Source organism: Antennarius striatus, chromosome 7, assembly GCF_040054535.1.
Source record: "Antennarius striatus isolate MH-2024 chromosome 7, ASM4005453v1, whole genome shotgun sequence".
Classification (NCBI taxonomy): Eukaryota; Metazoa; Chordata; class Actinopteri; order Lophiiformes; family Antennariidae; genus Antennarius; species Antennarius striatus.
Window position 1 is genome coordinate 16,486,154 of NC_090782.1, and position 25,796 is coordinate 16,511,949.

The 25,796-nt window shown below is 40.2% G+C and overlaps 2 protein-coding genes across 3 annotated transcripts in view; one reads left to right on the forward strand and one right to left on the reverse strand.

The window, feature by feature from the left end:
- Nucleotides 1-333: 333 nt before the first annotated feature.
- On the forward strand, nucleotides 334-8,523 carry LOC137598440 (profilin-2-like). Of its 2 annotated transcripts, none has more exons than XM_068318562.1 (3): nucleotides 334-660; nucleotides 3,557-3,749; nucleotides 6,212-6,618. In XM_068318562.1, exons 1-3 carry the CDS (start codon nucleotides 532-534, stop codon nucleotides 6,307-6,309), a joined length of 420 nt encoding a protein of 139 aa, XP_068174663.1. In that variant the 5' UTR covers nucleotides 334-531; the 3' UTR covers nucleotides 6,310-6,618. The 2 variants fall into 2 exon arrangements, with proteins under 2 accessions (XP_068174663.1, XP_068174662.1); XM_068318561.1 differs by lacking the exon at nucleotides 6,212-6,618 and adding an exon at nucleotides 6,633-8,523 and having other exon boundaries at nucleotides 335-660.
- Nucleotides 8,524-9,329: 806 nt separating this feature from the next.
- rnf13 (ring finger protein 13) overlaps nucleotides 9,330-25,796 on the reverse strand; it is a 38,055-nt gene continuing 21,588 nt past the window's right edge. Inside the window, exons 5-10 of the mRNA XM_068318560.1 lie at nucleotides 18,413-18,500; nucleotides 17,853-17,943; nucleotides 17,354-17,459; nucleotides 16,887-16,980; nucleotides 11,670-11,750; nucleotides 9,330-11,140 (exon numbers count right to left, since the gene is read on the reverse strand). Coding sequence (XP_068174661.1) covers nucleotides 10,770-11,140; nucleotides 11,670-11,750; nucleotides 16,887-16,980; nucleotides 17,354-17,459; nucleotides 17,853-17,943; nucleotides 18,413-18,500 — 831 coding nt within the window. The 3' untranslated portion in view covers nucleotides 9,330-10,769. The remainder of the gene's footprint in view (nucleotides 11,141-11,669; nucleotides 11,751-16,886; nucleotides 16,981-17,353; nucleotides 17,460-17,852; nucleotides 17,944-18,412; nucleotides 18,501-25,796) is intronic.

Below are 25,796 nucleotides of genomic sequence, written 5' to 3' on the forward strand. Positions count from 1 at the left end.
ATCGTAAAATAGGAGTAATTTAATTATCGATGACGATATTGAAGTATAATGCTTTGATTGCTTTGAAAACCAAGCGTCAGAAATCAACAGGAGATAAAAACAAAAGAAAATTGTACTTTGAAAAATTGAAGGCGTATGAATGTGTGTTTCGATGCCAAATATAACAAAAGATGTTTAAAAAATAATCTCAGATGAAGTCGAGAGAAAAAGGCTTTCTTTTTGCCACAATGTATTCCTCCGCTATGCAGTATATTATGCAATGGAAAGGCAAGGCGAACAACGACCAGGGCGGAGTGATTTAGACAGGACTACACCCAATCGCCTGTCCGATTGTAGCGGCATCTCTCCTTAGCCCAGACCAGAAGAAAGCCGGGACGCTTCGTAGCCTGTGGGGTTCAGCTTGCAGGAGGGCCGTTTCTTCACTGATAAAAAACAGCTTCCTCGCAGTTTTTCTTCGCACAGGAGTCGTTTGCGACCTAAACTGACCCTTCGTATTTTTCATCTTAGAACTAATTTCCAATCAAATTCCCAATGTCCTGGCAAAGCTACGTGGACAACCTGACGGCTGATGGCAGCTGCCAGGACGCGGCCATTGTTGGGTACACGGACGCCAAATACGTCTGGTCATCGTGTGCCGGCGGTACTTTTGCCAACGTAACGGTTAGTATCATTTGTTTGCCATAGAGTAGGATTAGGCAGGTTCCATTTCCATTATGCACACCCGGGCGTTTGTCTGCATAGCAAGGCCTTGCTGAATTAGGATAAGGCGAGCTGTGTGCGATACACATGGTTTGGGACATCACACAGAAAACACATTGGCACGTATTCTGTAAAATATATTTACTCATTGATGTGATATCTTAATGTATTTATAGTGTTTTGGGCCTCAGCGTTTACTTTATGTTGAATTTAGAAATAGTCGCCAAACAGCTCGGCAGCCGACTTGAATGACTAACGGCACCGTTATCTCACGGAAGGGCTAGCTTAGCAGCGCTAGCACGCTAGCTAGCGTCATTTAGCCGTGATTGCTTGACACCGGCAAGCCGGAAAAAAAATATAAAATACCGAGTGCTTATGTAAAAGTAGCACATCAGTTTGTAGTATTATTGATGGACTTCTCAATGCGTGTTAAAAACACCGCTTTTTTAAAATTTCTTTGGCCGACATCGTGTACAGTGCATGTTTAGCGCAAATCAGGCCGGTCATTCCGTTGGAAAATTATGATTAGCTAACGTTATTCGCGCAGAGATGACGGTGCTGGCTGCCGTCCTTCTATTGGTCTCGCTGTTTTTTTTTATTACTTTGCTTCTGTGAATCACACTGCCGCTACCGCCCCCTTTTTTTTTCCAAGATGGCGGATACACTCCCAGTTTCTTATTCATTTTGTTCATGGAGTCAGAGCGAAACGTGTGACATAGGTTAGCCTTCAAAGCACTGCTTCATTCCGTGTGATTTCTTACGTCTGTAAATGAAAAGTGGATCAGTAGAATACATCAAATTTTATCCAACTATAGTTTCGATCACTTCCTTGATCCTCCATTTTGTATGATAAATAAAATCTAAAATATCAGCCTGCGTAACTTTTTTTTCCTTTTTTATTTATTTAGCTTAGTGATTCTCAATATTAATAATTCTTTCCAGTTCGCTCCGCTTTATCAATGAAACGATGACACATACTCCAACCTGTGAACTATAATCGAGAGTGCCACTGCTAGCTTGGGAGTGTCCACTCGGGACATTTAGCCGGGGTAATGCTAATTAGAGGAAACGGAACTTTATCGCGTTGTCTAGTCCGTGTTAAAGTTAACGTGGGGTTTGAACCAGTTGCTTGACATTCTTTGATTTTAGTACTGTAGATCTATATGTTTTAGAATGAGTTTGATTTGCGTTTGATTTACCAAATAATCTATAGGAATCAAGTAAGCTTAATCTGACGATGTGAAACAACAGTATTACATGTGGGAACAGTTAGATTCCACATGGCTACACAACAGTAATATCATTAATGAGCTAACCTGGTCCAAGACGTTGCTAGCCGCCTTGCTAACGTTATCAGAGCAGGAATTGCTCCTGTGAAGATTTTTTTTCCCCCTATCTAAACCATGACTGTGCGGTTATGGTCTGGACGTTCTGCTCACTGGTTCGAGTATTCCCACTTAAATGAACATGTTGAAACCATGACAGTGAATTGAAATGTATTTTTACACATAAACAGACATACCATCTGTTAAATATTTAGTTTTCAGTCAGCCTCTATTACGTCACAACGTTGATGTAATTGAGTCAGGCCTATCTAAAAAGACTTTTTTTTCCCGAACAATTTTTTCTCAATACTTGTGTACGATCCAGCAATCTGCAACAACACTTTTACACTAAGGTGCTTTTTTAAAAAAAAGAGGCCTAAATTTATTGGCTTCTTTGAAAACACTTGCTCTGGAAAAGTTCTCACTTGTTTTTCTTTAATTTCTCATCCACTGTGGTGCAAATGTTAAAAATGATAGGTAGTTATCTCATGGCATTAAACACTGAATAAAGTAAAGAGAGTTTTGGTTGATTAGTAAAACTAATAATTAAACTAAGGAACATTAACAACAGAAGATATCAAGAGTTCCGAGTAGTAAAATCACAGGCTATAATGGAGTGCAGTTGTTTCCTGAAAGTAATCCTGCCTGTATATACTTGGTCCTGTTTCAGAAACAGTCCCATGCTGAGACTCTAATTTATGATGAAGATATGTGTATGAAGCACATGCAGTGTTAATTGGGTACAATTGTAAAGCATTCAGGTAGTTCTATATTACCAGCATATAACTGATGTGAGATGTGAATGGTTGTTGTGAATAGATCTACTCTCAATTCTAGTGGGATCCAAAAACTTTTAATTTTAAGGTTATGTGAAGTGAGACTATTTTGTCTTTCAGGTAAGTTGTGTCCAGTATTGGCTAAATCTAGTACAACTTAAGGACCCAAATACCATTCTTAAGCCAAACCCATATTATATCCTCACTTGTCCATCCTACAACTTTTCAACCAGACATATACTCAGAATTACAGTGTATGGTCTTAAACTGTGGTTTATGAATTCATTTCTCCAAAGATGTCTCACGTGAGTTTTGTTTTCATGGTTCTTTTTCTCTTTCCCCCTGTTTACTTATTAGTTCACTAGATCTTAAAAGATTTAAAACATAAGTATCAGCCACCGGTAAAATGTTATGTTTACAGATAAATGTAAATGAAATTACTTGAACCATCATTTGTTGGTTGTTGCTAATTTAGTAAGAGAACTCCAGGGAGTGTCTAGTGTTTGAGGGGCACTATGACGTTTTGCTTGTAGAGAGGGTTGGATTGAGGAAATGACTCGTCACTCTTGCTCCGCCTTAAAAGGCTTCACAGTGCGCCCCCACCACCACCACCACCACCACCATCATGGAGCAGATAAGTGTAGCTCTAAATGGGACATCAAAAAAGCAACCACAGAGTAGAATAAACGAACAGTTTACTCAAAGAATGGCTGAAATGCACGAGCTCTTCTTAATTTCTTGTGTGTTCCTCTGCAGCCTGACGAGATTGACGTGTTTATAGGAAAAGACCGAGAAACATTCTTCACCAGTGGACTGACCATAGGCAATAAAAAGTGCTCTGTTATCAGAGACAGCCTCAATGTTGACGGGGACTGGACAATGGACATCCGGACAAAGAGTCAAGGAGGAGAGCCAACATACAACGTTGCTGTAGGCAAAGCCAGCAAAGGTGAGTCCTGTGACCGTGTTGTGTTCAATGTTTAGTGGTGTGTGTGTTAGATATGCTGCAGTAGCAGTGCCATATCCTGCTTTTGGTACATTCATTTTAGTTGAGCCACATATATTACGTTTGTGTCTGTGCATGTGGGATAAATATCTTGACTGCACCTTTCCTCAATATATGACACGGATTGATCAGAGGCTATCGCCATTGAATGTCTTTTGATTATGTGGATCAAGTTAGTTCCAGCTAACTCATCTGTAAGAATACTGAACAGCAAATTGATGTGAAGAATGTTGTGGGTAACGGGAAATGAAGTTAAATATATTAGTCATCAGATAAAACCATTCTAAATGTTGAGTCAGTCTGGATGATTAGATTTTTTTTAAAGGCTATTGCGGTTTATGAAATGCATTCAGTAAAAAAGTCTTTTTCCCTCACTCAATTTGTTCACTGGGGGTTTAATTCATCCTTTCACTTTATTCACTATATTTTCACTATATCAAAATAAAACTAATTGCATTATACTGTCAATTACACAATTTATATATATTTTTTAGTTTGTCAGACTGAGGAAGAATCAGCTGGTGATCATTTTCACAGAACAGCAGTCGGGCGTGTGTGTTGTGCTCTGCGCAGCGCTGGTGTCACAGCCCATGGTACTCAAATGTGAAAATGTGATTATTCAAGCTCATCCGAAAAGGCTGTGAATTTGTAGGAACACAAACTCATACATGCCTGCAGACGTTTACAGGGACGTCTTTAAAATATACCTATGTAATTGTAAAATTGTCTTTCCTATGTAGCCCTTATTTAACCAGGTGACAAGGTCAGTATTTAAATTTTTTTTACCAAGAATGAAAGCGGGAAAATATTACAACAATAAGAAAAGTACAGATTACAACAGATTAATAAACACAAATCTAAAAAGTCCAATTTAGGGATAATTGGTTAAGTTTGAATACAATTCTGGTGTATTTTAAAAGCAATAACATCTTTAGCAGGTTGACATTAGTGGTTCTTTACTTTGCATAAGCATCAGTGAGTCCTTTTAGGATAACTAACGGAAGACCCGTCTTGCCTGAGAGTTGTACCAGTTTTCACGTTGTGCGGATTCCGGTAGCCCGAGTTTCCATTGTTATCAGAATCACATTCAGGTGAGAACATAACTGGGTGTTCTTCTCCAAACTCTGGGCTGATTCTTTGGACCAGAATTGCTTGACAAACTTCTTGATCTGCATGCGTCTTCCTCAGACACGGTTATTACTCTCTCCACCCTGAAATGGATTTTTTTTTTTCACTGATATGCGTCTTCAGTATGAAATAATTATTTGGGCACTTGTGGTTCATATCTTGTATTGAGGAGAGGTTCCGCAAGCATGCTTTTCTATCTGCATGTGTACTACATGAGTCATGATGGTTCGTGCTGAGTAGAGGATTCACTTTCCTACTCTGCTGCTGGCCTGGTGCATATTGATTACGGATGAAACAACGATTGGGCTCTTCAAGGGGAGTGCAGCTAAATGAAATGGCGCAGAAGGAGATCCACATCATGCAGCAGCACAAACCGGTCATTTCCATTACACCACATCCAAACAAAACATGTATTGTTGTCAAACAGAAAAGGTGAAATGGCTCATTTGCCAGTTATGTAGATCAATGCAACATGGTCCATATTGATAAACAATCAAACAGTAGTCTGCAGAGCAAGGGCTGGGACATCGATAAGTGATGTCGCCAACAATGGTGTGTCACCAGGAGGGCTCCACCTGGTTCAAAACAGTGCAGCTGGGGACTAAAGCAGGGAACTGATTTCAGCTGCTACCCCCCCCCCCCCACATCTATGGATTCGGTGCTGTAAATATGCACCATCACATCAAGTCAGGTGTGTTGAGGGCCAAAGGAAGCTCAGCGTTTCATCGTGTCTCACAAGAAGGCAACGACTAGAATAGAACAGGTACTGCAGTGGCTCCTGGTGGATGGGGGGAGTTCGGTCACAATTGGTCAAGAGCAACAGGATGGGTTCGGGGTTATTTTAGTCAAAATTGGGTTAGACAAGAATGACTTTACAGTGAATTTGGAGTGCACTGGTAAAGAAATTTCAACCATTTCATCCGTAGCCTGTTAAACTTCAGACTTCTGCTCTCGAGCTAACGTGGAGCCTGCAGCTGTGCCCCGTATGTCAGGGTCTGTTTAAGCTTTGCATGTCTCTTCACCATTTAATTTCTTACTATACTGTCACTCTGTCTTCTCAATTCTAATGTGTGATGTCTTGTTTCACCACCACCACCAGCAGCACTGATAAGAAAATGAATGTTGAGGCTGGCTGCAGCCCAAAGCACCAGTATGCTTGTAGCACCATTACTGTCCCCTGTAGCTGTCCTTGTTTGCCTGCTGCTATGGACTGTACTCTTTTTCAGATGTAATCTCCACACCTTCTCTTAATGTCCCTTCTGTCTCTTTTCTTTCAGTCTTGGTGTTGGTAATGGGCAAAGAAGGTGTCCATGGAGGCGGATTGAATAAGAAGGCATACTCGATGGCAAAATATTTGAGGGATTCAGGGTTTTAGTTTACTTTTGACGTAGCTTATGTAAGCATAGTTGGGAGATTTAAAAAAATGTTGAAAAGGAAAACAAAAAAACACAAAATTTGCAAAACAAACCAAAAAAAAATAAAAATAAAAATCACTGTTGAGCTGATTATTTCCCCCCAGAACAGTCCCCGAGAACTCCTGGAGCATTTCTAAAAGAGCAGGTTTCAGGCTCTGTCCTCTGTGTTAGCTCTACATGTAACAAAACCGCATTTTTAGTTCTTTTTTTGTTTTTTTTCCTTTAAATACCAATCCTGCTGTCATCATGTCCATTTATTATGTTTTTTTCCTTTGTACTCCAGCATTGGTTTTTGTCATGGGGAAGGAAGGTGTCCATGGAGGACAGCTCAACAAGAAAGCATATTCGATGGCTGATTACCTGAGGAAGTCCGGATACTAAAGCCACCTGTACCCAACCACCTAGCAGCTCACCCTTGCCTCCTTGTTGCATTTCACACCACTTCCAGTTCTAGTTGGTAGTTACTTTGTTATTCTTTTTTCTGCCTGCTCTGTTCCCCATTTGTTGTACTTTTTCTTTTTCTTTTTTGGGTCATATTTCCCCAACCGTCCTCTTCCCTCAGCACACTTAACGCCGTGTATCCATACCTCTTGAGCACTTCAAGATGATTCATAGCAAAGATGAGCATGTTACTAACGAGATGTCATGACTTCAACACGAGCAAAAAATAAATAAAAAATCTGGCCGAATCTATGAAGTCTAACATCAGTTTGTAGATTTTTTTGTTCTTGTCATTCTGTAGTGGTGTCCATTTATTTCTTCCGGAACCCAATTGAACACACTCCCTCCCTGAGCAGACAATGCCTTTAGAGCACTTGAGCAGTAACCGAGCTCATTATGTCTTCCTTTTCTATTTTTCCCCAACATGTCTGGGAGGACAAACTGTGTGGATATTTCTGTCTGCACGTTTTGCCCTCACATCTCTCACTAGCCTCCCCTCACTGCTCCCCCCTGACAAAATTTAGATGTTTACTCATTTCCCTGTTGGACCCCCCCCCCCCCCAAGGCAGACAACAGTATCAATCTGACGGTAGTCTCATCTTCACAAAACACTTACCACTCACCCTGTTTGATTATCCTTTATATGAGAAAGAGAGTTTGTGTGGCGGTGAATCATGACAAGCTGACTTTGCGTGGTGTTGTCCAGATGCTGGTATTCTGTCCTGTCATCACAAACCCCCAGAAACATAGGGGAAAAAATGGACATTCCATAGTAACAATAGCTCAGGCACTTAATTCTTTTTTTCTTTGCCAGCTCCTGTAATGTATACATTTTTAAAAAATTGTTTTTCCCTAAGGCTGCCATTTTGGACAGTCGAATCCCAGAATACATCCATCCATACCTGGAGTGTGTCCAGTTGGATTTTTTTTTTTTAAAAATAGGACCAAGCGTAGATGAAGCTCGGGTATTGGTACAATTGCTCGAAATCATAAAAGGATCTTTTTTTTTTCTGATAAAAGAACCGGTAACACTAACCATTAAGCAATACCTAAGGTAAAAAAAGAATAAAAAAATCTAAAAAAAATTTGACAGGGGAGGTGAGGTGGGAGTATTTGAAGAAAGGTATCATTTAATTGTTTTTCTTTGTTTAGAAAATGAACGACTGCATTTGTACAAACCCATGTGTTGACAAAACTGTGGAATAAATTGCCTTCTACTCTATAGTCAGCTGAGTGCTGGGGTATCCCCAAGGCCTGTCCGTGCTCAGTGCTAAACTGTAATGTCCAACTGAAAATAAAGTACTTAAAGTAGAAATGACATTAAATGGAAGATGGGATTGTTTGAAACAAAGACACGGTTAACTAGTCGAAACTTAACTGCAGAACCTGTGTAACCTGTGCCATAATCTAGAGATCATTTGCTCTTGTATGATGGACTTGATCCATTGTCCACTACAACGTCATTTCATTGGCACTTTGTCTTTTTTGTTTGTTTTTTTTTGTTTTTCCTGGCTTCAACTCGACTGTTTAGGCCTTGTAGGATATGTGTACTCAGAACTGTTTCAAGTCCTGTTGGTGGATTTATGCTCATTTCCTTTTCCTCACCACTTTTACTTAACATCTGAGATACAGTCTCAATGTATCTGATTTCATATGCATAAAACCAAGAAATGCCATGAATTGATTTATCACCTTGTTTACAGAAAGATCAAATAAATTTATTCCAACCAGAAGTCTTGTGTCACTGGTTTTTTCCTCAGATAATGTCTCTTATCCATCTGTCAGGGTCACATTTCCTGTTCTGTTCAAAATAGAATGATAGGATCAAGCTTTCAGTCCAAAGATGAACTGAGAAATTTGTCATCTTGGACCAGCATCTGACAGTAAAACCCCTTCAGTTGCCATCATAAGTTGGTCTGGTACGTATCATTGAATGAGAACAACAGCGCTGTGTGCAAAACTATCTTGGAGTTCACCTCCTTGAAGAAAAAATTCTCACAGCTACATGCATTTGCAAATCAGATGTTAAAGCTTCAGACTTGTAAGTGGAGTCCCAAAGTTTTTTTTTCTTTTTCTGTGAAGACTTCAGCGTGCGTATGGGTTCTATGCTGGAACTCAAGATGCTTATTACAGCTAACTCAAATGTAAAAAGTCAGTTACAGTATGCTAAAAACTCTAGAACAGACGTGTTTAAGGATGTTGTCTGAACACAAGGAATGTGGAACTGACTAATATGGCTGCTTGACACCCCACCCCCCATCACTGAACACCTGTAGTCAGAGGACCAGTCATGTATTGCAGATTTTGGTTGTTATAGCAAGTTGACTAATCATAAAAATGCAAAGATTTACAATGGGGGTTGAATTATTCAATTTCCAGCGGTAGAGAAAAAAATTGTATTCTGAGATAACAAAAAGGGCAGAAACTTGAGTCAATAACAGAACATGACCTGATGCTTTGCTGTGCAGCTGTGGAAACCATGTAGATATGTAAAGTTAAATTCCAACCCTGTTTCCAGTATCAATAAAACACATTTAATTTTGCCATCAAGTGTCATTTTATTGGAGTGAATTCAGATTCAGAATACATATACATACAAGAGCAGGAAAAAAAACGACAATTTAACAGAAAAAGGCAAAATATAAACCAAAATTCAATATGAAAAATGAACTGATGTATATTTACTATTAACCGTATTAAAATGAGAAGGTCAGTTAATCGTGTATTATAAGTCGTAGCAACAAACTTTATATTAACATAGTGGCAGGTCTAAGGGTTTCTACAGGGAGCATGGATTCCCTCAAGATGGAGTAGAACCTATGACGAGACGTAACGAAGAGAAACATCATTAGCTCTGAATCGGTTTCTCAAACGAGTTGGCTTCTGGTTCTCGGGCTGCATTCACACTGCGACACTATTTAGATTTTTTTCTCAGATCTGGTATCTTAGCCTAGACTTTTCATATTTGTCTTTGTATGTCATCATCAATGTGAATAGATCTCTCCCTACATTTATTAAACATTCAAAAGATGGAAAGAACATGTGGAATTCCAGTTTTGTAAAAATGGATTAAAAAAAAAAATATTCGTGCCTTAATTTCTTGCTCTGATGACAGGACGGTACATCGGTCCGGCTAAGAAACAGGAAACATTTACGCATTAAAGTCCCACATTTCCCAGTTGTCATTGCTTTTGCAAAACAATTATGTGTGTGCATGTTAGGAGACAAGCCAATCTGATCCGGCTGTTCATACTGTTGCAACACAAGCAAGAGTCGGTTTTGGATCAGATCCAGAACCACGTGAACCAGGTCAGAACTGAAGTGATTCCAGGTGTGTGTGTGCTTTTCCACTACGAATTAGATTCATCCCGCTTCTGCCTGCAGTGTGAACGCAGCCTTAGTGTGGCACAAATCAAACAGGAACACCTCGCCTCCTTCATATATCGGGACGCAAATTTGGCAAAAACCACATTTGCTGTGGCTTTAAAAGGATTCTGTTCCGGCTGCACGTTAGATTAATTTCTTGGAGGCTGCATAGTGGTTCAGGGTGTCTCAGTGTAGCATCAACACACAACAATGAAACTCATTATCCGTAACAGGAGAGATAATCAAAATGTCAAGAGGTCAATTATTGTCATCTTTATTTACACTGTATGTGTAAAGTGTAATCTTATGTATTTTGGACCTTTCTCTCCATCTTATTAGTAAAGAGAATACAGTATAACAGTCTACTGTACATCAGTGTCACAAGCCCTATAAGATGTTCTCACTGACTTCCTGTCACACATTTTATTTTATTACACAGAAAATAAAAAGAAGTGTGTATTTGAGCTTGCAGGCAAGGATACATTACATTATCTTGTAAGTAGTGAAAGAACTCAATTAGGAAATTGTTCCAGAACCCCAACAAAAGTCTCTGCAGATGTGTGACTGGGGGAGAGCAGTGTGTTTTAATGACCGGTTGGGCTGCACCAGTCCGTCAAGCTTGGGGCAGGTCGTGCTCCTGGCCTTCAGAACAGGGTTGCTGCATCTGCACCACCACCGTCTCCACGGTGACCTCCTCCTCGCTGTCGCTGCTGTCGAGCTCGTCGTCCTCGTAGTCAGACGATTCTTGGTCTTGCTCGGAGCGCGACGCCCCCGACATGGTGCCGAAAGAGTGAGCGCTGGTGGAGGCCAGGGAGCGCAGCAGCGGCGTGCTCTCCGACACCTCCTCATTCTCGTCGGGGCCGCTGTCGCCCTCCTCTGAATCGGTGTCAGAGTCCCCCTGTGAGGGGATGACTTTCTGCTTGCACACTGGACACGTTTTCTTGGTTTTGGTTAACCAGGGGTCCACACACTTACAGTGGTAGGCTGAGGACGACAAACGCAACACCCTGTGTCAGTTCACTTCACCACAACGTCAGGTTCAAGAGCAAAAACAACTGCTACATAAAGGAGTTAAATCTAGTCTTTTTTTTGCCATCTTAATTCAGTCTTCACAAAACGCAACACGTCAAACATCACGCTAGATGCAGATGCTTCTCCGTTTGCTATTAAAATCCTGACACCATTCTTCTGCCATTGTCTTGTTTGGATCAAAAAATGTGTTTGTCGCCACGTTTGCATGATCTCTATTCACAAAAGGCACGAGTGAGTCGACGAGGCAGCGGGACAGGACGGGGGGTGTCATGATGGCGTTAAACAGTGAGATTCTACAAAGCAGCGATTACAAGTTAGCTACAAACTCAAAGTGGAAGGGAGTCAAGCGGAAGTGTCTCCGAACACAAAGTGCTGCTTTACACATGTAAAATGTCACACGAGAGCCTGACACGGCTGTGTGACGCGTCAGAGCTCTTTTCTTTTGCATGCTATCCAAGTAGTACACTTGGGAAACACTCACCATGAGAACACGGCAGGACTCGGAGTTTGTCACCCTCTTCGTATTCATCCAGGCAGATAGCGCACACGTCATATTTGTCTCCTGGGTCAAAAAACAAAACACATTCATCTCATAAAGGAACACATTTACTGAGCTTCCTCATCCTTATTGACCACTGGAAGCGCATCATAATCATCAGATACCTGCAGGACTATGACACAGCAGAATCCTCAGTTAGAACACAGACTGGTTCCTACCAACTAACACAAGGAACTCATATATTTTGGTTTTCCATTAAGTGACCATTGTCCTAGTGTGACAATTCATAACAATCAGTGAAGTTATGTAAAATAATGCATGATATAAGGGCTAATGATTGGAATTAATTTTCAACAGTTGCATGTCTCAGCCTTGATTAAATGGTACGTATAATTGTCCCTGCAGAGCAACTCATGAGGTTTAGTCTAAGAGTGTGGATCCAGCTTACGTGAAATAAATCTCTAACTTCTTCACAGTCATTTCCTTTTCTTTTCTAAATACGTCCCAGTGAGCGCCCATCCAGTGACTGCTCCCTGCCTCCGCTGACATTACAGCAGGCTTTAAGTCTGTGCACTAAAGGCTCAGGAATGTATCAACGCACTCCTTTTCGAATTCCACATGGCTCTTCGCCTTTTCCTTCCCTTCCTCTTCCCTGGCCGGGCCGGAGGAGAGAGGGAGCAGGGCTGTGGGCCCTGGTGTTTATGTAAGCTTTAAATGAGCATGTTTTCCCCGGCTGAGCTCTACGCGTCTATGCCAAGGCTGCATGTGACCGTATAAGGATGGGGAATCACATCCACCCAGACACCCCCCCTCCTCCTCCTTTTTTTTCTGAGCCTCAGCAACTTACACTCAAGGCGATGTTTTCAACTCAGCTCCCTCTTCTGCTTCACACTACTTCCTTTTTTTTCCCTCCACTAAACATCTCTGATACTATTCCAACTTTTTATTTTTCTCCAACCCTTTCTTTACCACGCCATTTCAGCCCGTAGCAACCTCCATCTTTCTCCTCTCTTTCTGACTCTGCCAGGCCAGGGCTGGACAGTCGGGGTGAGGGAGAGGAGCGTTTGAACAGGCATGGATACAACACACACTCAGGAAATGCTGAACTGTGGCATTGAGTTATTCTGAGTGAGAAATGGTCCAGTAGAATTCTGAACTGTGCAGGAATAATATGAACACTGATCGGCATATGTCAAGTATCAAAGATCGAAGTTTACTGTTTTAATGTTGGCCCTTCTAAATGAGAAGCAAAACAGTGACATCACAAAGGAAATTAGTAGAGACAAGAAATATGAACAATCAGACAATCAGGAAGGTATGTCAGGTATGAGTTTCAGAAAAATCTTACAGAAAATTTTTTTTTCTTTGACCATGTGCCAATTTGTATAATAAGCAGCCAATGAGAAAAGAGGATAATAAGACGCCTGTAAGCAAAGAGACTGAAGTATTTGTTCTCTTCCTGTTCAATATTGGCATTAGCCAAAACGATTATGTCAACAAATTGTAATCGGTTCGTCTTTGAGTTCATGAGGACATTTGTACCAAATTTGGAAGAAAAAAAAAAGTCCCTCACAGTGATTTTGAGACGTTCACCAAAAACGGACAGAGAGACATCCCAACACAGGAGTTCTTCCCAAATGGCTAAAGCCACAAAAAAGTCTTTACTGAAGCAGAAATGATGCAGTAGTTCCCTGATGGAGGACTTTTTCATTTTGAGTTGAGTTAGCATGGATGAATACATGTAAAGTTCATATTTTGTAATGTGCACACTTATGAGATGTTGGTAATCCCTTACAGTTACGTTTTGGGGCCAGTAGCACATCTTTAAAAGGACTTTTGCGCCAGTGCTCTCATTTTCATTAATCAGCCTGCCTGCCAGCATTCTTGGCTCTCAGAGGAGCCCTGCTGTCCCACTGAACTTCAGACGAGCAGAAAATGTGCGTAACAGAAGTAGAGAGACTTTCTGCAGAGTGAATGTGAGAATGGCAGAAAAACAAGTAAAAACAAGCAAGGCAGAGTTCCACTTTCCTTGAGATCAGGCCAACTAGCAGTAGTCTATGAACTGAGAGGCAGAGAGCTCCTGTGCACTGACATCAGCAAGCCTCACACACTGACGCCTGAGACACTGCAGCTGCTCTGTTCAGTGTGTGTGTGTGTGTGTGTGTGTGTGTGTGTGTGTGTGTGTGTGTGTGTGTGTGTGTGTGTGTGTGTACTCCAGATTCTAGCCGATAGTTTGGAAGTCAAAAGCAAAGGTCAGAGGTGGAGTGACAAATCACAGCCAGGTAAGGAGCAGGCTGAAGATCAGAGTTCAGCATCAAAGCATAGTCTCTCTTAGTTTGGATGAAGAACAGAACAACCCCCTACAACCCACCGCCGACCCTTCTTTAAAGAATTTGTAATTCACTGCTTTTGAATTTACATCTTGAAAGTTCAATGTCCGCCAGATATTGTTGGTGAAACCTGTGACTGGAGGGTCAACATTCACTCTAGAACGTCGGGCGAACCGACTAAAGAGGATATGATGATGATGCAAAGTTCTGCAATAAAACCACAGCGCAAGTCAAGTCACTGGGCGGGGTTGGAGGCTGACAGCCGTGCAGCTGAACACATCTTATTTTGCATCCTGCTGGTCAGACTGCTACTGTGCATGAATTACATGGATACCATGGTTTTTATTCAGGCATTGTGCTCCATCCATACAAACTGTCTTTGTATTCACTCCAGTCTGTGCACTCCCTTTTCCAAACATGCAAACCTGATGTTATCTGATGCCCAGAATCCCCACCTCTGCCCTAAATCTGCACCAGAACTGTCACAGAAGCAGTAGCAAGAAATGAACATAAAAACAGCTGATTAGGAGCTCATCTAACTTATAGAAACAATAAACAGATTTGTCCTCTCTAAGGTCCTCTGGAAGGAGAAGGTGGGTGGATGCATTCATCAGCTGGGAGGCATCCTGCCAGAACAGCAGCCTGTGGCTGATCAGCTGGTTCACATCTTCCAGAAATAACTTCATTCACACAGGAAAGAGTCAAAGCAGCATTCATTACCTCAGATGAATTCTGTACAGAGCATTATTACCTTAGACTACACAGTCACAAGACAATCGCCACATATAATAATTAATACATCATACTTTGAATTACCCAGTTTGGGATCATTAAAGTATACCTAATCTAATCTAATCAACCAACCATATACAGTGTACTTATAAGTATATTTATGTGTATATATATATACACACATTATATATTACATACATATACCATTTAAATACACACACACACACACACACACACACACACACACACACACACACACCTGAACTGTCAAAAGTTTGGAAGTACCTTCTCATTTAATGGTTTTCTTTATTTTCAAGACTATTTACATGGTAGATTCTCACTGAAGGCATCACAACTATGAGCGAATAAATAGAGAATTACATACTAAACAAAAACTGTGAAATAACTCAAAACACATTTTAAAGTTGAGATTTTTCAAGACTTTTGCTTTGATGACTCAAGGAGCTTCATGAGGTAGTCACCTGCATTGGCTTTTATTTCACAAGCAGCCTTTTTCAAGGTTCATTTCTGGGTTTTCCTGTCTTCTCAATGTGTTTGGGACCATTTATTGTGTTGTGCAGAAGTCAGGTTGGTTTCTTATTTGACAAGTGCAAACACAGAAGCACTGTCCCACTGCTCTCTGGCCTACTGCTACTGCCATCCTAAGCTCAAGCCAGGACGCCAAGTTCCTTGCCAAGACATTATTGCTCCAGAGCAGCGGGCTTAAAAGCTGATTAGGTAGCTTTGGTGTACCCCTTCCTGCGTCGCAAAACGCTCTGACTCAGCTGACAAGAGCGCAGACACCAAGGACATTTCCTGGACATCTGAACTCCCTCTTGCAGCCAAGGTCGAGTCAGTGCTGGGTGGAAACCCTGAGTCAGACTGGGGGGACTGAATGCAGAGACAGCAACCAGAGCGCACAACCCACAGAGGCTGTGTGAGCAGCATGCACTGCTTTTAGCTGGTGCGTTGCATGCACAACTGTTGGTGTCAGTGGGGGGGGGGGGGTGAGTAGCTCAGCTCATAACCCCATCAATTTGCAGCTTTAAAGGGGGATGATGATTATGCACCACCCAAAGTCAACAAAGCTGCTGGTGTTCCTTACACAGCTGATTGTGGTCAGGGGGTTTCCAGTCTGTAAAAGCAGCTGCCAGAGGAAACAGCTGGCAAAAAAGACCCCTGAATGCATGACAAAACCTACTTGACCATACAGAAAAAAGGATTTGCATTGCAAAACAATGCTAAAGACTGCCTGTTTGACTCTTGTGCAGAGACACATGTGGGACAGCAAAAGGAAAACTGCTGACAAACAAAAATAACAATCTGTAATCTACTCAACACATTTAAGATAAAAATCTAAAAAGAAAAAAAAAACACTTAACTTTCAGGCCCTGTCAGGCTCCTGGAACGAACGAGCACATTCCTCACCGTAAGTCATGTGTCCTATCTCAACAGAGAGGAGCAGTAATGCGATGCGAAAGGTTTTATGGGGGGAAAAAAATCATATTAATCTGATTAAATCCAAGGTGCAGAGCTGCACTGAGGAATTAGGTGTCCTATGCATCAATGGTATCTTTCTTGTGAGTCACATCATGTGAGGAAAAAGCAGCGATGCAAGAAGGATAAACAGCATCCCAACAGGCTCTGGAGTCAAAATGAAGAGACAGGAAGTTGGTGATTGAAATTACTTTCAACCTGTCATTTCAGGGTGAACAATCCTGGTTGAGTACATATGTCCAGCATAAAAAGGAGGTGAAAATCTTTCTATTTTTGTTTTGAATATACAAAACCGGCACCTGTAGCACTTTTTTGTTTAATATCTGAACAAATTAGGCTAGCATAACAGAGTAAATGTACTTCTAAAGGTCCTTTCGAGTGTCACTGGTGCTTTACAACAAGAGGCTACCATGCAAGACACCACCAGAGTGTAGTGTACCCACAATGCAGTGATAACCGTTACAGTAATCAGCAGTGCAATAGCCACTCCTTGGATCACCAACTGTCTGATCAGTGGAAGCCTGCTCCACCTCCTGAGCCACAGCTGGCGCCAGTCAAATGCAATGGCGATTACTCCCCAAAGAACACTCTCTGGATTTACAGTCAGAGGTTGTTAAGACATTTGAGATGGCCTTCATACCTTTCTTGTACTTGTGAATGGGAAGTTTCTTCAGCTGATCTTTGCGCAGGCGGCTCCTCCGAGCCCTGTGTCGGTCCTGGACAAACTTTGTGATCTAAGAAGAGCAACAAAAAAAAGACCCGACATATTTCAAAATCCCATGCAACACACACACACACACACACACACACACACACACACACACACACACACACACACACACACACACACACACACACACACACACACACACACACACACACACACACACACACACACACACACACACACACACACACACACACACACACACCAATCACTTGTGTTTCATCTACATTCATCTACACACACACTGTAGCTGCTACCAAGTAAAGAAAAAAAAAAGCACTTTGTAAGACAGAAATTTGAAAAGAGTAAGTAAGGTAAAAGTAGAACAATTAAATAAGGCGCTCAGGGATCCTTGGGAGAACCCAAACAGGTTGACTTACCATGAAAACCACAATGAGAATGAGGCAGATTCCCACGATGATGAGGAAGGGGATCAGGTAGTATTCCAGGGGCAGACTGAAGTCCGGCATGAGAACAACATGTCCCCTAAAGAAACAAGCAGCTGCTCTCAGACGTTGGCAGGTACTATTATACAAACGGAATGAACATGACCCAAACAGACTCCTGGTGTTACATCAGTCTTTTTAATGGGTATGTTGTAATGGCTCTATGTGTGTAAATTGAGTTTGCAATGTGTAAATGATGGGTCTCGAGGTGTGCAGCCAGAAGAGAAGACTCCAAGTCTAATTAATCCCAGCAGCTTCTATAATGGCGGTGCACATTGTTAATTAATGTAGGATAGGGGGTTGTGCTGCACAGAAGCCCATCGGACGCAAAGGACAGACTGTTTTGAGCAGGCAAAACTACAAGCACACATCAAGTGTGAGGAGTAAACATCTAGTATTTCTGTTAGAAGATGACAACCGGCATTGGACTCACCCTTTATCATATGAGTAGTCTTCTTTCAAAGAGTTGGCAGTCTCTTCGCTCACGAACACAGAGGGGATATCGATCTGTTTCATAACATCCACTGATAAAAACAAGAAGAAACAACTATCTGGGTTAATACGTCATGTGACGTCACAACGGCTCATGAATTTATAGGTAACTATCGTGATAACTGCTCCAAAACTACGAAATCTTACAGGTTTATTTCACGTGAAAGGTTTGCAGAATGATGGTCTCATTTTATTTTTGGTGCTCTGTGTCACGACAAATAACATTGTTGGTTTCTTTTGAACTGTTAGTCATGCAAAACAAGCAATTTGGAAAAGTTCGGCTTGGGGTGTTTCAGACATGTCTGCCGAAACAACTTATCGAGGATCGGGTTTACTATGTGAGCCCTGATTGTGACATAAGCAAAAAAATAGGTCTGTGGTGATACTCAGCTGTGATAATAAGATTCTCTTGTGAGACCGCTGATGCAGCTTCATGAAAAGCTAAATACTGTACATGTGTGTGTAGAGGTGTATGAGGTGAATGTGGTGGCAATAACTTACAATCATTGGATCCCATGCTAATTAAGTCATCAGAGTCCACATTGTGCACAATGGCTGCCTTGTAACCAGCCTTCTGGGCATTGAGGACCTGTTAGGAGAAAACACATTTACACTGTGATCATCAAATGAATTTGGTACAAACAGCTGCCACCACTATGAGACCAAAATGATGTTATTTCAGATATTGTGGCAAATAATGCAACCAAATCTGATCAGTACTATCCGAGCATCGAACCACATTGAGGTCTACACAATCAATTTACTGAAATAGCAAAACGTCACATTCTGATCTTAATGACATTACTTTGGGCATTAGTTCCTCTTTTAATGTTCTGAAATTAATTATTTTACTCTACATGAAAGGGGTCAAAGATTCGTATCACCTCACAACCAACAACCTAATAGAACCCCCCCAGACCCAGTCTGATCAGTCATGACATCTGTCAGGAAGGATGTAAAAAAGCAAGCTGCTGTCCAGATGAAAATACAGTGGTACCTCTACTTACGAATGTCTTTACATACAAAATCATTTTTATTCTTTACTCCATTCTTTGTTTTTTACGTTATGCACAACTCTCATTTATTGTGTAATAATCTAATCGTAACATATATTTGTTGCATGTTTTGATGCATTTTTATGCTTTATAAAACATTTATGTCTGAATTTTTGGGGGGGCTTAGAATGGATTAGGGCATTTGCATGGAAAATGCGCCTCTACTTATAAAATTTTCTACTTACGAAATTTCTTCCTGAACCAATTAACTTCGTAAGTAGAGGTACCATTGTACTACCATCAAAAAAAATAAAAATAAAAAGGATTGACTATAAGTTATTATTTATAAAATTGTAATTATCATTTAAATTTTAATCCATTTTAATCCATTTAAAATCTAATAATTATTACTTACACATAAAAAAGCTACAATTCTGGTTTGTTTACATATGTTTAGTTGAGTTAATTCTTGTTTGGAAGTCGCGTTGGTTCAGCGCCTACTTTCTTCTTTTCAGCAGAGGCAATATTCACTTTTCCAGTTGGACACATGTAAGATGTGTTTAGATCGTTGTATAAACATCACATGTCTACATGGTCATTAATCATACCTCTTTGGAAAAAGGTAGGCCTCTCTCTGCTGCACAACAGCAGCTTTCACTTAAGCGTAACCATTAAGTGTGTGTGTGTGTGTGTGTGTGTGTAGCTGTTATCCTTTAAAAGGAAATTTATTTTCTTTTCATATCTGTCATATTTAGATTTACATAACCACTCAAGCTGAGACTCAGTTATTATAGTCTGGGTCATACAGAAAAATGTTTGATGCCTTTAACACACGTTTTCTAGTCCTGAAACATAAACTAAATACAGTATTACAAAACAAAACAGCTTGTAAATCAAGTTTGCAAGACAGTTTTCTCATGACCATTACTAAGATTACATACACCACTCATTGGAATGAAAGGGAAGGTATGTGCATTGATTTTTTTAAAAACAGGAAGCTGAGGCAGAGATAAACAAGCTGATAAAAGTCTGGATTTCAACATCTCATCCAGTGCATGAGATGTTTTTAAGAATAGAATACTTTGGTTTTGATGTTCATGAGTGATGAAAACATGTATTTGACTTAACAATTTAAGTCCCAACAGGTTGTGTAGAAAACAAGTGAAGTCACTCAAGAAGGAGAAAGCCTTGTGACCCCCACCACTGATGTTGGGGAAACAGATGCACCAAGGAGCCTCCACTTGGGAGGCTGTGTTTGTGCCTCAGATACGTTATGGAGGATGCGGTATCCTGTACAGCCATTGTTGTTGCTGATATCTCACAGCAGATGTGGTGGAGGAAATAGGATATGACAATGTAATCCTGAATGAATCATTACACGTCCTACGTGGACGGAGTGAGACTTCAAATCGTAAATGCTTCCTTTGAAATTAAGCAGAAAAATAGTTTGCATCCCATCATGTAAATGTCACTCAAACTCTGACATAAAAAGGCAAGAGCAGAGTGGTCGTCCACCATCAGCAGGAGGAATTTGTATTTGCAGCAGGCAACATTATAGCCAAATTCTCAGTGAATTTTGACACAAGGAAGAATAAGAAAAAAGCCCTCAATCACTTAGGATCTTGCAGCCACAGGGTTTCTGCTGTAAAATGTATAGAATTATCACTGAAATAAAGAAAAGCAGAAAGCAGAACACGAAAATCCTGAACATTACAGATTAATAATATTCTACAAAAAGAGACCTGATTTTTCAACTTTAAGATGATCCCACCTCAAGTTACTAAGAATAAGATTGGCAAGCACAGAGAAAAATCTCCTGCAAAACTTTTTTGCCATATCAATATTTAAATGTGCTACTGATGCATAGGCCTATAATAGAGGTATTAAAGATTTTTCATGTTTTGTTTTTTAAAGGTTTATATATTGCTCATTCATTCATCCATGAATGAATAATTACTGATTTGGAAGTATTATGAATTTGTGAAAAAGATTTATGTTGCTGAAAGACTAACCTTAAAGGTGATATATATATATATATATATAAACATTTTTGTTTGAATCCCTATAGATCTCTAAACATCAAGACTAATAATACTTTTTGGTTTTTCTATTAATTTATTCACCAGTGCCTTAAAATGGGCGTGTGTCTGAGATGACGTAAAATTAAAGTGAGCAGTCAAATTAACACCCTTAGAATATGAAATATGAAACATTTGGACTGATGCCCACACGCTGTCCGACCCTAACCCAAATTCCTCAAGTGACCGCTCCACTGCACTCTTTCCATGCCTGTTTTGATAGATTCCTTGACCCCCCCCTCCCCACAGTCCCACTGCAGTCTACCAGGCCTTGACGAACCGAAAGTTCTCGCTTCTGCATACACAGCATTGATTGCCCTGCTTGTTTGTTTTCATACTTGACCTTTTTAGACTTCACTGGTCACGCTTTAAAACAAGATTTTTAGTCATACCATAACAAAACTTCCTTATATAATAATAATAATAAATCCTTTAATAATCCCCGTAGGGAAATTACTTTTTTCCACTCTAATAATCACATGCAAATATGGGTGTGTGATATCGTACAGGCACGTACACACAGACTCAAGGGGCTTGTAAGCATGTAGATAATGGGATGTGTGTGTGTGCATATTATATATTTATACAGTATATATATATTTGTACGTATACAGTATAAATATATATATATTTATAGCGTGTATATATATATATACAGTATACATATACAGTATATATATACACTGTATATATACACACACAGTGGTACCTCTACTTACGAAATGTCTCAGCAAGAAAATATTACCTCTAGTTACGAAAGAAATTTCGACTTACGAAAGGTAAAAATACAGTATGGGCTCACATACTCACAGCTCCCACAGGTTCCTGAATGCAACATTCTCATAGCTGCTCTGCCGTTGGCTATTACCTAGCATCTTCCTGGCATCCCATTGGCTAAGAGGGACCTCTGTGCCAATGACGTGTTCTGATAGTTTTACATAAATATATTAACTTTTAGAGTATTCGCTATGGACCCCAAGAAAGTGACGGAGAAAAGAGGAAAAGAAAAGACGAAGAAAAGAGTTTTTTTGTCCATACAAACAAAGCAAGAGATAATAGAAGAGCATGAAAAAGGGATGTGTTTGGTTGATCTCGCAAAAGAATATGGCCGTAATGCATGTACAATCACCACGTTATTAAAAAAAAAGGAAGTTAAGGAGTTTAAGGCATCGTGTGGGTGGTTGGAGAAGTTCAAAAGGAGGACTGGAATTCACTCTGTTGTTCGGCATCGTGAGATAGGAGCGATGAACCAAAGAGGACAAAAAACAATGGGGACAGCTGTTAAAAGGTAAATGACCGTCATTATTATTCTTTATTCTGTTTTTTACATTATGCACAACTCTCATTTATTGTGTAATAATCTAATCGTAACATGTATTTGTTACATGTTTTGATGCATTTTTATGCTTTATAAAACATTTATGTCGGAATTTTTGTGGGCTTGGAACGGATTAGGGCATTTGCATGGAAAACGCGTCTACTAATTTCTTCCGGAAACAATTAATTTCGTAAGTAGAGGTACCACTGTATATGCATATACATATACATATACACACACACACACACACACACACACACACACACACACACACACACACACACACACACACACACACACACACACACACACATTATATGCATATATAAAGATTTCCTTTCCTTTTGGTGTTTGAAGGCACTTAAATTTCCTTTGATCTACTTTTTTCTTCAGTTTGAATTTAACATTACCTGTAAAATGTGGTCTTCTAGTTTGTGGAGTGAACTTAACTCAACTGTACAACTCACATTGGTTTATCAGACTGTTTCCATGCCCAATAACTGCAAATTGCCAGGCACACACATCTAATTTAAGAACATATTGGGTAAGAACAAACTTTGTAATTACATTTCATGATTCCCATGTGGGATTCTCTTCCAAGCTCAAAAAAAAAAAGTTGAACTAGGATCACATTTTGAAAGACGTGTAAGTCATCTGTACTGTTAATTAACAGAAGGGGTCTCTCACATTAACCAGAAGTCAGCTGTGTTGTGTGTGTGTGTGTGTGTGCGCGCGTGCGCATGTTTTGCGGCCTGTGTGGATGCTAACTCCTGTTCCTTGTCATTGTAATTTCATGCACGAGAATACATGAGGCAGCATGTATGGCAGCCACACCATTGTGACGCCTTGCGTTCTCATGTGAGGGTGTATTGTTTGGAGGTATCAATAGAGACTGTGTGCATCTAGGGGCAGCTGTCTGGACTCAAAATATTGCGTCTGGATATGCTTGGTTTTGAAGGCAAGGGAAGACAGCTAGCTGAAGGAAAATTGCCGTTTTGTAGCCTGATGAGGCTGAGACTGTCAATTAAAACCACATTATGGGTGATAATCACAATATGGGTTGGCAATATGGCCTCATTGTTATGGTAATATGTCCAGTGGATTTTTAAAAAAAATATTTCAGCCTGGAGTTTGGAGACTTAAAAAAAAATTTTTTTACTTGCCTTTTCCTCTTTTATTCTGACCTGATTCAGACTAATTGAGGCTTTTTCCCAAAGTGGGGACTATGATTAATTACCACAAAGCAAACATACAAACAGTAATCATTGTCCATTGACTCAAACACATCCCAACACTAATCATCTTGCGGTCAGGGTAGAAGGACAGAAAATTAGGTCTTTGTTTTATGAGTGAGCTCTTAATCTTGACTACTGTATGCATAGCAGTACATGCATGCAGAGTTATGTAGTATCAAGAGTCTGGAGAGAGAATATGGATTACAATTCAACATTACAGTTCTGTAATCGAGGTATAAAGCTATACTGTTTCATAAGCTGCTGTTCTTGTTTAACCTAGACAGTTGACATCTCTACAATGTAGAAGAGTTAAACATATCAAACATATAAGTTAAATACATTAAAAACTCAGCTACCCAAGACCAAATACATAAATTGGAGGCTATATATATAAAGAGCAGTCAGCAAATTAATGATTTTGATCATCGGTGTAGGTTGTCTGCCAGCCATCTGCAGAGGAATTCAACCTCTGCTGCTGGCTCACCCTTGTGTTTGCATGGGCAAAGATAAGGACATTCAATGCATTCCTGAAGGACTGAATAGAGGGAGAAAAACACGAGGCAGGGAGGCCGAAAAAAGAAAGGCAGATAGGGGTAGTGAGATGTGGAATCTCCAGAAAGAAACACTATAGACACCAACTGTATGGCTATGAACACACACACTGGCTCAAAAAATACATCATAATGCTTTTCGACCAACTGTATTGCAACCATATAAAAATACTGCTACTACTACTACAGTTCTGTGGTACAAAGTCATACTGGATTTTGTTTATTTGGGAGGGGTCTTTAATTGAACTAGATGCTAAAGCTTTGTGTCAGTCCTCTGTCATGATGGCCTCAACTACAGGATGTATCGAAATGTTGGGGTTGTGGTGTTTTATGGTAGTACTTAAGTGATCAGAACTGTTTGAATGTCAAATAAACTGACTTTACCTGTAGATAAGAGAACATCAACTCATGAACACATTTGCTTCCACTTGTACTTTCTACTTTAAATTACCACATTACTTTTATAAATATATAATAGCTGCAATGAAAAATAAACAAATGCAACACGTTGCTTGGCTGCTAACAATGGCAAGCACAGCTTTGTCTGTGTGTGATACGCACTGATAAGCAATGACACAGGGATGAGTTATTTTGGTGTGCAGGTACCTGTTCAGCCTTCAATAAAGCACTGGATCAGGAAAATGATTTCTCTGATTCTACATCACGTGCTGAGGCGTTTGAGAGTTAACATGTTCAGACTTGTATGTATGTCAGGCTTCCTTCGGCCACAGTCGACTGACGGTGTGTAAACAGTGTAAACAGTGCCACCTGGAGCTGCTCACCTCAGCGGTGGTGGACTCATGTTTGCATCCCAAGAGAAGCAGGACACAAGTCAGTCGTGACTATTCTCTATTAAAATTGTAAACATAGAATACTCATATCAATTTAATCAAAACAGATCCAAATATCTGATATACGGGATTTCATTAAGAAATAAAAATGACTTTAGACATGCTTACAGTTATTACTTCCTTACCATTCCTATACCAGGCTGTGTCAGAGTGGTGGTGTGGACAGAGACTACTAATAGCATCATTACTCTCTGCTGCATCACGACTGTGTGTGTGTGTGTGTGTTTGTGTGAGTCAATAACCACTGCATTCCCTCAGTATGTATCTGCAGCTAACACAGCACAGTATCCTCTGGCAGCGTTGCACCTAAAACACATTGATAGTCTTCCGACTCTCCTCCTTTTCTCCTTCCTTCTCCTTTCCCTGATCCTTTACCCCTTTTCTTTTGTCCTATCTATTGTTGCTCCACGTTCCTGTCCTGTGATGTTCAGGCAAGAAATATAACTAGTAGGTAGACATTACAGCCACTCTGCATTTGCACGTAACAGACTTGACCTCAGAATTGTGAAAATTATTCTGAGCTGCAGAGCAAATTTTTCTCAATATATTTTCAAGGCTGCATTGAAAATACCCTTTAAACATGCTGGTATTCAAATAAAGTTGCGGTCGCTGAAATGGTACATTTCCTGTTTTGGTGAGTACAGTACATGAAGAATACTTTAAAACTTTTTTCCGAAGTTGTAACCAAGAGCAAACAAAATTAAAAAGCCTACACTAATCTGGTTCCTACAAGTGAGATTAAAGTTAAAAAAAACAAAAATTTTCTAAAAATTCAACGCACTCTTCAGGGTGCCTCAAACTCTATCCAATACCAGAATTATGACAGATCCAATTTATGCCCTCTCTAACCAGGTCAG